This window comes from Schistocerca nitens, chromosome 8 (assembly GCF_023898315.1).
Source record: "Schistocerca nitens isolate TAMUIC-IGC-003100 chromosome 8, iqSchNite1.1, whole genome shotgun sequence".
In the NCBI taxonomy this organism is placed as follows: Eukaryota; Metazoa; Arthropoda; class Insecta; order Orthoptera; family Acrididae; genus Schistocerca; species Schistocerca nitens.
Window position 1 is genome coordinate 214,979,189 of NC_064621.1, and position 16,515 is coordinate 214,995,703.

At 37.6% G+C, this 16,515-nt stretch overlaps 2 protein-coding genes across 3 annotated transcripts in view; one reads left to right on the top strand and one right to left on the bottom strand.

Moving 5' to 3' along the window:
- The window catches only part of LOC126198990 (uncharacterized), a 303,830-nt gene extending 295,197 nt beyond the window's left edge, over window positions 1–8,633 (bottom strand). Inside the window, exon 1 of one of the 2 annotated variants that reach the window (XM_049935660.1) lies at window positions 8,553–8,633. In XM_049935660.1, coding sequence (XP_049791617.1) covers window positions 8,553–8,568 — 16 coding nt within the window. In that variant the 5' untranslated portion in view covers window positions 8,569–8,633. Of the gene's footprint in view, window positions 1–7,831 lie in introns of both variants that reach the window. The other variant, XM_049935659.1, reaches the window with a different exon arrangement.
- Window positions 8,634–8,760: 127 nt separating this feature from the next.
- Window positions 8,761–16,515, top strand: part of LOC126198886 (protein ILRUN) — a 35,803-nt gene continuing 28,048 nt past the window's right edge. Inside the window, exons 1-3 of the mRNA XM_049935495.1 lie at window positions 8,761–9,072; window positions 9,786–9,905; window positions 9,980–10,209. Of these exons, the coding sequence (XP_049791452.1) occupies window positions 8,921–9,072; window positions 9,786–9,905; window positions 9,980–10,209 (502 nt within the window). The 5' untranslated portion in view covers window positions 8,761–8,920. The remainder of the gene's footprint in view (window positions 9,073–9,785; window positions 9,906–9,979; window positions 10,210–16,515) is intronic.

A 16,515-nucleotide genomic window follows, 5' to 3' on the forward strand; every position in this document is an offset into this window, starting at 1 on the left:
GTGATGCTGAGGGAATTAGATTAGGAAATGAGACACTTAAAGTAGTAAAGGAGTTTTGCTATTTGGGGAGCAAAATAACTGATGATGGTCGAAGTAGAGCGGATATAAAATGTAGACTGGCAATGGCAAGGAAATCGATTCTGAAGAAGAGAAATTTGTTAACATCGAGTATAGATTTAAGTGTCAGGAAGTCGTTTCTGAAAGTATTTGTATGGAGTGTAGACATGTATGGAAATGAAACGTGGACGATAAATAGTTTGGACAAGAAGAGAATATAAGCTTTCGAAATGTGGTGCTACAGAAGAATGCTGAAGTTTAGATGGGTAGATCACAAAACTAATGAGGAAGCATTGAATAGAATTGGGGAGAAGAGGAGTTTATGGCACAACTTGACTAGAAGGAGGGATCGGTTGGTAAGACATGTTCTGAGGCGTCAAAGGATCACCAATTTAGTATTGGAGGGCAGCGTGGAGGGTAAAAATCGTAGAGGGAGACCAAGAGATGAATACACTAAGTAGATTCAGAAGGATGTAGGCTGCAGTACGTACTGGGAGATGAAGCAGCTTGTACAGGATAGAGTAGCATGGAGAGCTGCATCAAATCAGGCTCAGGACTGAAGACCACAACAACAAGAAGAAAGTCTTTGTTGCGCAAAAACGTGCTGTAAAAATAACATGCGGTGCTCGCCCGCAATCAACTTGTAGACGTATGTTTAAGTAATTGGGCATTCTGACTAGTACTTCACAGTATATTTTTTTTCTCATGAACTTTGTTGTAAATAATCCACTACAGTTCAAAAGCTACAATGATGTATATAATTACAGTACCATGAGGTAAAGTGACATTCATAACTCCACGTTAAAGCTGTATTTGGTACAGAAAAGGGTGCACAAAGCTGTAACAAAAAATTTTGATTGATTACGCAGTGATACAAAATATCTGATTGACAGCAAATTAAAATTTAAAAACAAACTGAAAAAGTTTCTCCTTGAAGACTCCTATTCCGTAGAAGAATTTTTGTTATTATGATGTGTAATAGGTGGTTGGTAGGAATTACTAACTCACATCTGTATATCTCTTTTCTTAAAAAAAAAAAAAGACAAAAAATCCTTAGAAGTATTCAGCATGTAATCATATGTACAAATTAATTTGCGATGTGAATGTAAAAAACTCGTTCTACATCATTACGATTTATCATGTAAAATAACCCATGGAACACGAAACTAACTGACACAACAAATTCGTCTTGCAAATGGATGAGTCAGTTAATGTTGATGGACTGGCCATCTTGTTCATTGACTGTACGATATCCATATAAAAATTCCCTCGAAGAAGGCTTTCTTATGTGCATATCGCTGCCAACTAACACTACCGAAAAAGAAATGTTTAACACGATTCACAATTTGTTTCCAAATAAACCTTCTGAATTGGAACGATTGTCTCGACACTTGCACAGATGAGGCCAAGGCAAATAAAACAGCAGAAGTATCGCTAATGAAAAGTAAAGTGCCCACCCATTGTAGCTGCATAGACAAGCACTCCCAATAAAGAAGATGCCACCAAATCTAAAATTTATTGATTCATGGTGAAGCAGTAAAAATAATCAATCACTTTAAAGCAAGGTCTCTTCAGCGCCAGTTTTATTTTTTCGCTATTCTGTAGAGGTTATGGGAACGGACATAAAACACTTCTGTTCCACACCGATGTTACAGGGTTATCTCAGGGTAAGACCTTAACAAAATTATTTGAACTAAGACCTGGATTACAGGCTTTTATTATTGAAATTTCATTTAAATTAAAAAACCGTTCGAGCGATGTGACTTGGTTGTTCAGACTAGCGTTTTTGGCAGATATATTTGGAAAAATTAATGAATTAAACCTATATTTACAAAGAAAATAGACAATAGTTTTCAATACTACTAACAAATTAACTGCCTTAAAAATTAGATTTTTGGATTTTTTTGCTGGAAACTAGGAAGCCTTTCAACACTGAATGTATTCGTTGATAAAAGAATAGAATTACCAAATTAAACCCTCGAACAATTTGTCCATTGTCTACATGGTATGCGCGCATCTTTTGAGACGTATTTTGCTGAAGAGCAGAATAAAAAAAAACTGAAAATGAATTCATGTGTTCAAAACCCATTTGTCCGAATTTGCAGAAGACTATAATTCCTTTTTCGAAATGCCTTCAAGCATGGAATCGTTGTTCAAAACAATGTCACTTGTTGATTTTTGGTGCAAGTTCCACGCAGGTTCCGACTGGTTTCCTCCCGTCCTCAACAACTTCTGCTTTTGTGAAACGGGACTCTCAGCATTTGCAGCTACGAAGAGAAAATGCCGCAACAGACTGGACGCTGAACCTGACATGAGTCTTCAACACTCTATCAAGCCTGACATTAGCCATTTGGTCAAAAATGGAAAACAGTTTCATATCTCCCATTAAAGGGAATCAACTTTATCAGTTTACAGTGAAATCAAAACAGTGTTATTTTGTGTATTCTATAATTGTGTGTCAGTAGTGTATAATTAATATACCCACTTTTGTATGATTTTCATTAAATGATTGTAAATAAAGTACGAACATGAAACAAGGTTTTGCTTGTTTTATGGCTCCATAAAAGATTTAGTACTGCAAAAGATTTCCGCCACCGATAAAGTCTGAGAACCACTGGGCTAATCTATGAGGGGATAATGATGATGACTTCATAAATATGTGCTTTGTTCTGAAGGCGACGAGCAAGGAGGAACTGCTCCCACTTATACTATGTTAGTACAATCGTGATCACGTGTTCCGTTGTTACTCGTACTCAAACTGCCGCAATGTGGCCTTTAAAGTATTGCTTTTGAGTCTTTGACAACGCACAGACACTTAACTGTGTATAACTGACAAAACAATACCTGCATTTGTTCTTATGATAGTGACATTGAACATGTTAATGAAGATTATGTGTAGTCTTAGTCCTGATTTCAGATACATACGAATAGCATACGAATTGTATAAAAAACCAAAGAGAAAAACATAAAAACAAATGGTGAAATACAAGAGGCTTACAGATAGAAAGCAGTACGTCAGCAATGTATATCGTAACCAGTTCCGTTCAACATGTAAACTGAAAAAGACGTTGTGGAATATAAAGACGGTATGGAAAGAATAAAGTTTAATGGAGTGGAAATTACAATAAGACTGCTGACGACATAACTGTCACAGCAAAGAACGGAAAAAGCTGCAAAATACATTAGCATGAGTGAACAAGTTCTAGAAATAGAAATATAACATGAAAATTAATGCAAAGAAGACAGAAATAATGGCATACATACAATTACTGCACGCTTCTAATGAATACTTTTTTTGCTTTAGCTTCTCTGTCACAACAGATCGTGCCGTTGGAACATTATCGAGTTAAGTACAGATTTTTAACATTCATGCCTGCTGGTCAACAGTGGGAGAGATTTGTAAGTGGAACCGAGATTTTTGGCTAACTTATCCATGTGCTGGGGCTACATTAGTTTGTTATAAATCTGTATGCCTAAGAATTTCACACAAGATGTTTCATTTAGTATTTGCCCATTCATTTCTTCTGGTACCTTTTAAGTAGGCCCTGTCCTCACGATCCCTGTGTAAACGATACACAGGGGTTGTAGTATGTTCCTAAAGTCACCAATTAGAGCAGGTTCTTGGAACTTTGTAAGCAGGCTTTCATGGGATAGTTTACGTCCATCTTCAAAAGCCTGCCAGTTCAGTTTCTTCAACATCTCTGTGACACTCTCTCACGGGTCAAACAAACCTGTGACCATTCGTGCTGCCACTTTCCGTATACATTCATAATCACTGATAGCTCTATTCGGTGCGGGTCACACACACTTGAGCAATATTCTAGAATGGGTCGCACGAGTGGTTCATAAACAGTCTCTTGTTCAAAAATGGCTCTGAGCACTATGGGACTCAACTGCTGTGGTCATTAGTCCCCTAGAACTTAGAACTAATTAAACCTAACTAACCTAAGGACATCACACACATCCATGCCCGAGGCAGGATTCGAACCTGCGACCGTAGCAGTCGCACGGTTCCGGACTGCGCGCCTAGAACCGCGAGACCACCGCGGCCGGCTGTCTCTTCTGTAGACTGCATTTCCCCAGTATTCTGTCAATAAATGGAGGTCTACCATACCCACGAATGAGCCTGTGTGACCATTCCCTGTAAAATCCCTACAAAGTGTTACACACAGGTATAAGTATGAATTGGCCTATGCCATCTGTGACTCGTTTGTATTATAGTCACGGGATACTAAGTTATTTTTTGTGAAGCGCACAGTTTTATGTTTCCGAACATTTAAAGCAAGTTGTCAATCCTTACACCATTTTGAAATATCATGAAGTTCTGACTATTTATGCAGTTTCTTTCCGAAAGTACTTCATTGCGGGTAACTTCATCATCGGCATAAAGTCTGAGGTTACTATTAATATTGGCCGCAAGGTCGTTAATATACAACATGAACAGCAAGGGCCCCAACACACTTCCCTGGGGCACACTCGGAGTTACTTCCACATTTGACCCCGACTCTTCATCCAAGATAGCCTGCTGCGTCCTCCATACCAAAAAATGCTCAATCCAGTCACAAATTTCGCTTGATAGACCATGTGATCGTGCTTTTGACAATAAGCGTAGATGTGGTGCAATGTCAGATGTTTTTCGGAAAACAGGAAATTCAGCTTCTACCCTGTGCTGCCTTGATACAAAACTTTCAGTATGTCATGTGAGAAAACTGTGAGTAGGTTTCGCTCCGATGTTTCCGAAACCCATGTTGGTTGTCACGGAGGAGGTCATTCTTATCGACATACCTCATTATATTCGAGCGCAGAATATGTTCTAAGATTCTGCTATAAATCGATGTCAAGGATACTGGACGGTTGTTTTGTGGATCACTTCTACCACCCTTATTGAAAACGGGTGTGACATGTGCTGTGTTCCAGCTACTGTGTACTGCTTTTTGTTCGAGGCACCTACGATAGACCGTAGTTAGAAGAGGGGCTAACTCAACCGCAAATTCAGTATAGAATCTCTGTTGGAGCACGTCTCATAATTATGGAGGGTTGCTGTTCGGTTTTTCAGAGAGGCAAACGGGAAGTTGCGATACACAAAATAGAAATGAGTCATAGTCACCATGGTCCTTATGGTAGTGTGTGCAGTACTGCATTATGAAATAATATTAATATGTGTATACTGCACACGGTGACTAGTGCTGAGAAATCAGTGGCCATTGTGGCACTAGCTTTTTACATTCTGAAATAATTGATTTGGAAGAATGTAAACAGTACTGTGCACTGAATGAGATTGCGCTGTTTTAAACAGGCTGGTAGGGAGAGGAGCATGGAGGCCTGTAATCCCATCTGTCCGTCTCGTGTTAGTTTTCCATAGTTCCTCTAAGTTACAGCAGACAAATGCCGGTATTGTTCTTACTATAACCCCTCGGCCACTGTCTGCCCCATCCTTGTAATTGCCTGCATATGTGAATTACCGGCATATTTTTTTCTAAACTGTGATGTCATGACATGTCCAATAATCTTGTAAAAGTAATCCACAGATCAATGAAACTACTTCTTATTATACTAGCACTAAATGAGATCCCATTCAGCTGCCACGGATTTGAGTTCCTCGTGATTTAGCAACTCCGGGAATCGCCGGCTGTCACTATCATTTTCCGATACTTCTTAACGCGTATAAGATCTCAGAAGAGACATTAATCTTCCTGCTTTGGGCTGTGTGTATTTCTGCTTAGCAGCTGCTCTTTTAAAAACAGAGATTATCGAATCCTCACGATTGTTACAAGCGCTCCCGCCAGGCAGAACATTCTGCCTGCATTTCCCGTCGTTTTCTGTTAATTTCCGTTACTGATTGCAGGTACCTCATTACATGACAGTCTGAAACCTCCTGCAATAAGTAAATCACTTTCCTTATACAAACCTCGATTTGGAAACAGTTACGCCTGATTAAGTGGAAACGCGTAAAAATCTTATGACACTTGTGCTCTCGCAGTATGCTAACAGCTCACCACGTTTACCAACATCGAGAAACAATACTTTCTGCCAATAAACAATAGCAAATGTTGTTCTTTGGTACATCTTACATTAGAAACAATAAATTACAGTTAATAATAATTTAGATCTAACATGGTTTCATTTGAATTTGATATTAAATTATAACTTTTCCAAAATAGAAAATAACCTGAGCTATCCACCCACTTATAGAAGCAAGACACTGCAACCTATTCAGTATTTGACACAGAGCTACAAACGAGGTAGAAAACTGTCTATAAGCACACTTTTTGATATTAAATACAAAACACGGAGAATACACATCACGAATACACATTTGATGTGGAATTTGCATTAGGCATGACAGAAGTTGATAAAAGCTAATGGAGATGAGTCACTGTGACGAAAATTACAGATGATAGAAAGAAACGAAGAGGGAAAATGATTTTTTTTTGTTCTAAGTAAAGTCTGTAAGATATACAGGAGTGACATCCTTAAGACTAATTAAAAACTCTAGTTTCACGTAGTACATCGCCCTAGCGATATTGTTGTCATTCGTCACGCGACTTCTGGCGGTGTCGAGATTAGAAGCCAGGATTTTTTTTTATACCGATTAGTTACTACCGTACATACTCAGCAAAAAGTATTGGAAATGCAAACTGGGTCTACTTTACCAATACTGTAAGGTGCGGGATCACTCTCATACTTCGTCATGTAGGTGAGTCTACTGATGCCGCGTCCAAAGACAACAAATGAATTGGAAATAACATGTAGGGAAGTTGTAATTTCAAGATTCAAATGGATTGTGTTGTCACTGCATGAATACGCAGATTACACTGATGCAAGATATAACGCATCAGAAAAATAGGTAAAAAAGCTGTATTCAAGTCTTAATATTAAAACTGTATACAAAAAAGGAAAACAAATCTCTTATAGCGCGAAGAGAGGGCGGAATGTAAGGTGAGCAATGGAAAACTACGTACTAGGAAAAAAAAAAAAATCTCGTTGCAAACAGAAAGAATGGATTCGGTCTACAGGTAACATTTAAATATTATTTAAAGGAGTTCGCTTAATATAAGTCTCGTTTACGAAAGAAAGAAATTTATAATTTCTAGAAAAATCGTTTTCGCCAAGAAACTTTTAGCTTCCAGGCAAACGCTTATTTTTGCGTTAAGATAATTGGGTCTGCCAATAGAATTCTGTACAGAGATGTGAATCTACACGAAACACATTATTCTATATGCAAACAGCAAAGTTATACTTCATTGCTTCTCACTGAAGATAGAATAAAATATTTGAAAGCAGACAACAAAAATATTTACAGCTCTAGATAAGCGTACTTCTTCCACACGAATAACAACTGTTTATTCACCGTGAAGGCACAATAGTTTTGTACCTTGAGGATATATCTCGATAGGATCTTTCAGTTTTGTGACAGACATATTTTATCTCGTGTCGGATCTGTCCCCTATAATATTTTTCAATTAATTCGTTAAAACGTCACAAGCTGTTTGAAAATAAACTATATCATGTCACTACAATTTCTTATCCGTGATTCTCAAGTTTTATCAAGACATCAGTTCGTTGTCTGTGCTCAATAAAACAGTGCGATTACATTAATTTTCACAAAGCTCTTTAGTGCATTACGGACTACAATTACCACGTGTATACGTGCAGTTACACAACGTCTCATGTTTTTAAATCGAGCGACCAGCTACCAACGTGAAAAGCGGTGCAATTTATATGCAACTGTTGAATGAACAGCAACTTTAGAATTAATCTAATGGAAACTTACCACTATTAGCTGGACGATTGCATTGGCCATTAATGGAGCCATTTGTATTGAACAGCGAATTCACATTGAAATTCAGAAGCCACGACAAATCACCGTCTGTATCGCCAGGCTGAGGACTTCTGTCGGCGGTAGAAGCCGGCGCTGCGCTTCCTGAATCAGTTGAGCTATTGGCATCTGTTTCGATGATTTCTTCTTCTTTCTCAACCTGGCTAGTTTCAGAAATTGTTACTACATTATCACTATCTATCCAGAAACAATTTTTGTCCGCTTGCAAATATTGCAAATCTATCTCTTGCATATCAGATGCAATTGATACTGTATTGCCGGCTTCCCATGTTCCATCGATCACAATTAAATCTAAACGAGTTTTTTGATCATTATTTTTGGCGACGCCTCTACAGTCGAAAGATAATGCAGTGCGTTTTGCTCCGATGTTTGGCATGTCATTCACCGTCAGAACGTGAATGTCTTCTATAAGTTTTCTTTTACTTCTCCAACCTAAATGCTCAACCATGGTGTAATAATTGCTCCGCTTATATCAGAAAACGCAGTACAAACAAATATATCCTTTTGATTCATTCACTGAATCAGCTAAAAGCATATCTATAATGTTTATGTGAAACATATGAAGCGGTTGCATTCAGTAACTTTGTTTTCTTTCTTTAAATATGAGTAATCTATTAGCAGCACATATTCAAATTCTTTTCACTAACGCACTCACAATATACGATGTCCATGCGTGTGTAGCAAATTTTTCAACTTATCAAAGTATATGAGAAGCCCAGAAATGACCGTCGCGTACCCCGATTCAATTTTCGACCACCTCCGCGCGTGTCTGTGCCTTGCACTAACTTGAAAATGCAGCAGATGACGTTTTCTACGCAACACAGCTTGGGTCACGTGACGTGACGTCACACGGAGTAATTTAGTTTCGAGGCCTTCCAGGAGTGCAGAGAGATTAAACGACAAAAGATTTGCAAATTCATTGATGTGTTGGTTTGGTCGGTAGAGTGGATTAGTTTGGGTCGGTGCTTCCGAAGATAATTAGTTCACTTTACTTGGTGAATCTGTAATTCATGAACGGCGAAAATGGATGTTGACAGCGATATAGATCAAACGCTCCTGCAGCAATTCAGCTGTATGGGAACAACAGATCGCGATGAATTAGTTAAACAGCTACAGTCGTTGATAGGAAATTTGAATGAAACAGCAGCAGTTTTCTTTTTGGAAATGAATAATTGGTATGTGTTTCCTCGGACGACGTACTAGCTGTCAGAGGGTTCTAAATGCATTACTATAAATTTCAATCTTACAATAATAAATACTGAAAAAAAGACCTCTTCCCTTGTGATTTACCCTTGGGAGCAATATTTATGTCTTCCTTTCCATACAAATCGTAGAATTTTTTCTACTTTTACAATTGTTATGGGGTTATGTAGCCCATATTTAAAAATGTTTCCTATAACCCGTTATTGCCATTTTATTACGTCATTAGTAAAGTTTTGTGGCCATTTATGAGGCAAAAAAATAATTGTGCTAAAGGAAAGGCAAAGCATGTTAGAATGACGCGTTTGCTTTCGGCCTTCTGTGCATGGATGACGCGTAGGTACCTTGTTTACAAACAGTATCTCAGTGATGTTTTCTGCGGGTAGAAATTATATCTCGGTAATTTAAGAACGATTATGACTTATTACTATTAACACATTTTCGTCCAAATAACTAAAGCTAATGTTAAAAACGGGTATGCACCAGTGTACTGTATCTGTCAGACACTGTGCATTTTGTGTAAAATAATGACCTACATATATCTCCAGAAAAATTTCATTATTCATCAGAACAGTGCCCAAATTGACATTCAGTGTATCTTTGTTGGAATGTCACAGTCAAACATAAAATGTTGCATAATAAATGTTTTGAGGGAACATTGTCCATAACTAAAACTTTTGTGTGTCAGGAATCTCCAGGAAGCTGTTTGCTCGTACTTCGATTTTGAGTCACCATACAAGCTTCCATCAATGTCCCTAGTACGGGATGTGACAGTTGGAGAAGGGGAAAGCATACCACCGTTGACGAAGTAAGTATAGTGTGTGTTATTCTCCCACTAAATTACACATGTTGCTGTTGAAATAACTAGCATTGCTGTTCTAGGTTCACAAAATCATGGAGGGTTCAGAACACTGGTACTGAGATGTGGCCAGATGGATGTTCACTTCGGTTCAGTGGTGGTGACAGGCTCTGTGCTCCAGAAAGGCTTGCAGTAGCACCAATTGCACCAGGATGTACACTTGATATATCTCTTGAAATGGTTAGTCCTGAACAAACAGGGATGTATGAGAGCAAGTGGCGAATGGTTACACCAGCAGGTTGCTACTTTGGAGGTATGTAGTTGACATTTAAGATGTAATATCTTGCAACAGTAATGTATTAGGTTTCATACTATCTCAATTCCTTGTGCATCAGCATTTGGTAAACATTCAGAATCAAAATGAATAATTGTGTTGACTGCTTGGAAGCTGATTTTCCTCAACTTGGCCAGTTATGTGACAGCTATTTATAAAGTAAATTTATTGAATTGGATTGAAACTTATTCAGTTTCAGATGTGAAATGTATCATATTTCATCAAATTCTTCCAGCCTTATGCATGATCTACATAGTCAAGACGACTATTGTTGACGTCTAGCAGATTATGAGAAAACAAAAGGCATCGTACATCATTATGTCAGTAGTATATTTTGAGAAATATTTCCATCTAGTGAAAAAAAACAAACAACTTTACTAAATCTTATTATGGTGATAATCCTTTAATAGGGATATAGTTGTGATATAAGCTCAAATAATTTAACTGTTAAATAGAATCCTGAGGAAGGAAATAAATGATTGAGTTAGTGACTTCATTCCAGAGCAGTCGTGGCATTCAGATTGGTGCCTGATAGTTGTGAATTAGATTTTCTGAAATCTATTCTAGGTGTTGTACAATGTCAGTTTAGTTGAGAAAATAGGCATTAACAGGTTGACTGTTGCAAGGCTGCCAGTGGTCACTGCATTAGTTCACTCCTGATGTCCTGTGCACGCCGGTGGCCACATGCTTGACTTTGTTTGGTACAATGTATGTTTGGATAATGTGTAAAGTTGCAAAAACAAAATTCAAAACATTGAACAAGATATTGTACATGATTTCCTGAACATCGATATTATTTCAATCGAAAAATACAAATCAATGTGCAGTACTGCACTATGTACTGTATGAATTGTAGTGAAGCATGTGGCCTCTGTTGCAACATGGTATCAGGTGTGAAAATCTGTTGTGTCAGCCAGCAACCTTGCAGCAGTCAACATATTAATGGGGAATGACACTTAAAGGCAAAGGTAGTATGCAAGGAATATGATCAATTTTGATGACAAAGGCTATCATTGTGTGTTGAAAGGAAGGCTTTTACTTAGCATAGAAGCATTTTATTTTATGTTTTTTGGAGCTTTATTCCATCAGAATTTAATTTCAGATATATGCAAAAAGTGTGAAAAACAAATTGCCGGTTACATTGCATGTATTCTAACATAGACAGGGCAATCTTCATGGAAATGTTTAGAGATTCACTTTAAAATCTCATGGTCTGAAATAATTTCCTTTGTTGTGCAAGTTTGAACGTATGGTATACTCTGTCAGTCTGTTAATAATTTTTATAATTTTTGTACTTCTGTTGTGTACACTTTGGTTTGATTCTAATTGGTTTATTGAAAATGCTTATGCGTAATGAGGTTAGAGCTTTTGTTCATAATGTGAGGACAAATCAATAAAGAATGAGAATGACTTTTCTTTTTTCTTATACAGCATACGTGCAATGGTGAGACAGTGTTTTGTGAGGAGGATGAGTCTTTCAAGTTCGCAATATAAAAATGAGAAAAAATTGAATTTGTGTGCACCTGACAACAGTTCCAGAGCAAAACGTGACAGGTAAACAGTTGCCTCTGAATAATGACATCGGTTCTCAATATGCAGTATGCAACTTTTGAAATTTTGCTTCCATCTGCAGAAATCAACATGGAAGCTTGTAAAATGTTGCAAGAGCACATGGTGGAGATGTTCCTCCCCCCAACCAACTACATTTCAGTGGTGCAGGAAGCCCATTAAACTCCAAACGGAGCATCGAGGTGATTTTACTACCAGGTCATGTGATCAACATGGCTGCCGTCATTGTAAGCAAAATTTGCTGGATGATAATGAGTACATCAGCAGAAAGTTGAACATTTACGATAGTAATGCATTCACTATTCTCTATCACTACTTGCACGTGAAAGGCGTATGCACACAAAACTGGTATCATTTGCCCAAGTTGAAAAGAGGCGAATATTGTGGTTGTCAGGAGTTTTATAGATGTCTTGAGCACGGAGAAACCTAATTCAATTTATCAGTATTGGTGATGAAAGCTGGTTTCAACTTTGTGATGTCAAAAGTGTGCATACATGCACGGTTCAGTAATCAGTAGGTTGCCTTGTATGAAAGAAGGATGAGGTCATTCACGCAGTGGTAAAGGTAATAGGGTAATTGTCATTTCTTGTTGTAATTACCATATAGTGATTTATCTTAAGGAAGTCACCTTGTCTCCAACTCCTATTTAACAGCTGGCAGAGACAGTGCTATAGCAGTGATGTACATTGTCACATGGCCAGTTTTTGACTAGAAGGAACACTGGTTGAAAGACTGAAATGGTTAGCAGGAGGGTTTGGGGTTGAAAATCTTGTGTGGCCACCCATGTTTAGGCTACAAATGTTGTTTTGCTAAATTACTTTTGGCAAATTTTGGGATGGTTCTTTTGAATAGGCCACACGCAAGTGCTATTCTCATCCATTCTTTTCTCAATTCATACCTTTGCTGTGTCTTATGGCCTCAACATTAACGGAACATGAAACTCAAGTCTTCTGTTCTTGCACACTCCGTGCTGAGCAGAGCTTTTAGTTCCACTTTGCCTGTAATCATAATTAAATGGAGAGGTATAGTGAATTGTCACAAGGTATTATGAAGAACATAGAATTAATTCTGAATGTGAAAGTGGTGTCAAGAGATGGCTGCCTGGCTTCCTTAACATCTGTCCATATTAGCAGATGTTTTGGGACACACAGATTTTATTTAAGGTGACTGCTTTGAAGAAGAGCATGGCAGTATGCCCTCTTGTCTAAAGTAATTACAAAGTAAAAAAAAACAACAAAGAAAAGCTTTTGCATTCTCATTCTTTATTGACTCATCCTAGTATAGTGGTACTGGAATTGAAGCATACTGGGATGCTAAGAAGCTACATATATTTTCACAGTGTGTCATTTTTGGTGGATCACATGCACAAAAATGTGTTGTAAAGAGGGGCATAGTAAAGAAAGTTGCAACATTTTTCACACGAAACACTTGCATTCTTCGAAATCAATGATACTGTTCAGTTATCAATAATGTAGACAAATGGATTAATTAAGTTTCCTCTCCAGAGTAATTATGTAATGTTTCTTTAATTAACCCTTACTTCATCATGCACTTACGCATACTGAAGGCAGTTTTTTTTGGCTTTTGTTTTCTTCGTCTTCTTCTCTGCTTTGTGTTTCAAATATCTCATTCTTTGGTTTTTATTGTGTCTTGCTAGTCATTTGGCGTTTTACTTGCTGACATTTTAGTTTAGGCTTAAGCTTTGTATCCTTAGCGTTGTTAATCATTCTGTGTAGTTTTTTGCGCTAGTAAGGTGATGTACCGTACATTCCACTCAAGTTCATGCAGGCTTACACCATTTTTCTCCTCATAAGTCCGGTGTGTAGATTTGAAAAAATTGTTGCCATAAAAGTTTGAGATCAAATCAGTTTCTTTTTTGTTTTTTGGCATAAGCTCTATTACATACCAATCTTTTGATAAAAATGTCTATTTTCTCAACAGAAATAGAGTATTATGACACACAGGTGGAGAGAAAAATTTGAGAGTATTATTGGAAATGATGAACAGCTGATTGATGATATTCATGTTGGGTATACAGCTGGATCGTGTAACTATCAAGATGACTTTGTGATCCGGCTATGGATCTGACAAGAATATAATCAGTTAATATGGAGGAAAGTTTATGTAGCCACACAAGCAATTGCTTACTCAGCTCTCATTACATTTTCATTCAACTGTATTAATTGTATTGACCAAGCAAGATTGCTCAATAGTAGTGCATGGGACTTTAACCTGTGGACTAGGGTTCAGTTCTTTTTCTGGCCATCCAGGCTTAGATTTTCTGTGATACCATCAAAAAGCTTAACTCAAATTCCAAGACTGTTAAAATGAAATGGATGTGGCCAATTTCCCTCCCCGTCCATGTCTGTTCTGAGAGTTTTCTGTCTCTAATGACTATTTTGTAGATTATGCATTAAATCGTAAACTTTTTCCCTAAAATAAATCATAATATTGAAATACTGTGAGTATAATGCTCCTTATACATAAAACTGTTTTCATAGTCACAACTTTCAAGGCTTTGACTTCATATTGGTCCTAAGATAATGCTTTGAGTAAATGAAAAATGTCTAGTTGCACTTGGAATTCCACATGTGAATTGTGGTTCCAACCATAATCAGCAGTGAAAAATGGTTCTTTGGACAGATAACGGCAAGAGTGTAAAGCTTTTCATTATGTCATGTTTGTGCTGTAAGAACCGACTTACATTTTGATAACTGTTTTTGATGTTAACAGTTACTTTAGCTCTGAAGATAATAGTAATCACTGGGTATTTCTACTCTGTGAATGAATAACAATGATATATATTCCTGGAGGGAACAGTACAAAACCGCATTTGGGTGCTGTGTGGTAGTGTGTACTTTCTCTATTAAAAGAGCGAGAGTTCAAAATCAGTGTGAATACTCTTTGCTGTTACATATTTCTATGCTCCAAACATCAGTCTGCTATAAGTGAGTGGTTGCCTTTTCCTTACTTTACATACTCTCTAAATGAATTATATGTGGTTGTAGCAGTAGTAACAATCAGTCATCACACTATAATTTTAAAACTGTATGTTATTTCTGTAGCTGTTCTGAAGTGTTTACTTGATCTGAGGCTAGAATCAGTAGTACCAATTTGCTAGAACCTAAAATTAGTTCTTTCAAAACAAAGAAAAGTAGATTAAAATGTTAGGATATTTATTTTGTGCTCCTCTCCATTGTTTGAATTTTTCCTCTCCTTTTTTCTTTAGATGGGGCACTTGGTAATTATTATTTTGCTCTTCCTGTTTCCTAAATAGGTCATCCATTTCTTAATGCTAGTGTAGCTTTGTTTATGTTTCATAGCAATATGCATACATGAAATTTGTTATTTTGTTGTGAAAAGGAAAGTTGCAAGTCACCTTATAGTGGAGATGCTGAGTCGCAGATAAGCACAACAAACAGACTATCACAAATTAGCTTTTGGACAGTATGGCCTTCATCAAAAATAGACCACACACACACACACTCTCTCTCTGCAGTGTCTGGCAACTGAAGTGTGGCCGCTTCTGTCAACTGAAGTGTGGCTTCATTTGCCTGAGACTGCAGTTGCGTGTGTGGTCTATTTCTGACAAAAGCCATACTGTCCAAAACCTAATTTGTGACAGTCTTTTTGTTGGGCCTACCTGCGACACAGTATCTCTGCTATATGGTAAGTGGCAACTTTCCATTTCATTCCGGATTTTCCATTGTTATTTTGTTGACTATGCATATGCCAGACTAATGGATTGAGGTGGAGCATTGGGTGTCACCAGGTTGTTGAAGTTTGGGATGGTGTGGGAAGCTGCTCTGATGTATGCTAGCTGAATGGTGGCTAAGGTGTATCCCACTTCAGGGTATATTTCCAGAAAATCATAGCCTAGAAAGTTGTTGATGTGTTCTAGACCAGGATACTATGTCTCTCCTTCTTCCCCCCCCCCTTCCTGTCTCTCTCTCTCTCTCTCTCTCTCTCTCTCTCTCTCTCTCTCTCTCTCTCTCTCTCTCTCTCTCTTTCTCCTATCTCGTCCAAGGTGGTACAGAAAATCTTACCATTGAGTGTTTCAGATAAATGAGGTGATTTATGAGGCTGAATGTTGTGTAAATATGTAACAAATTGGTATTGGTATAATGTGTTTACCACGAATACCAACAGTGGAGGGAAAGGAGCTTGTCACATGGGAAAGATGGTGCCAGAGGAACTGCTCTAAGAAAATGATTTTACTTCTGCTGCACCATGAGCTGATATTTTCGAATATCACAATATTTTACAATCACATTCATGGGTCTGCCTCGGAAAAGATTCTAATGCTGCATCTTTCACTTGAGTTAATTTCATTAGCCCTTAAAACAAATTCTATGTTCTGTGGTTTAATATTTAAGCCTGGTCGTTAATGTTAACACTTATCATGTATATGTATACTGTAAACTAACTCGTTCTACAGCACCTTGATAAAGGAATCATTCATATGATCTGTGTAACATGTAACTAATGTGGTACCACTAGCAGAAGCTACATGGTGCAACCATTCCATGAGGAATGTTTCAAAAGCATGGCGCGAAGTGTGATAGCATAATGATGAAACACTGGATTCGTATTGGGGAGGATGGTGGTTGAAATACCTGTTGTGCCATCCTGATTTTGGTTTTCTGTGCTAAATCACTTCAGGCTAATGCCAGGATAGTTCCTATAAAAAGTTATTTCCTTCTTCATTGCACCATT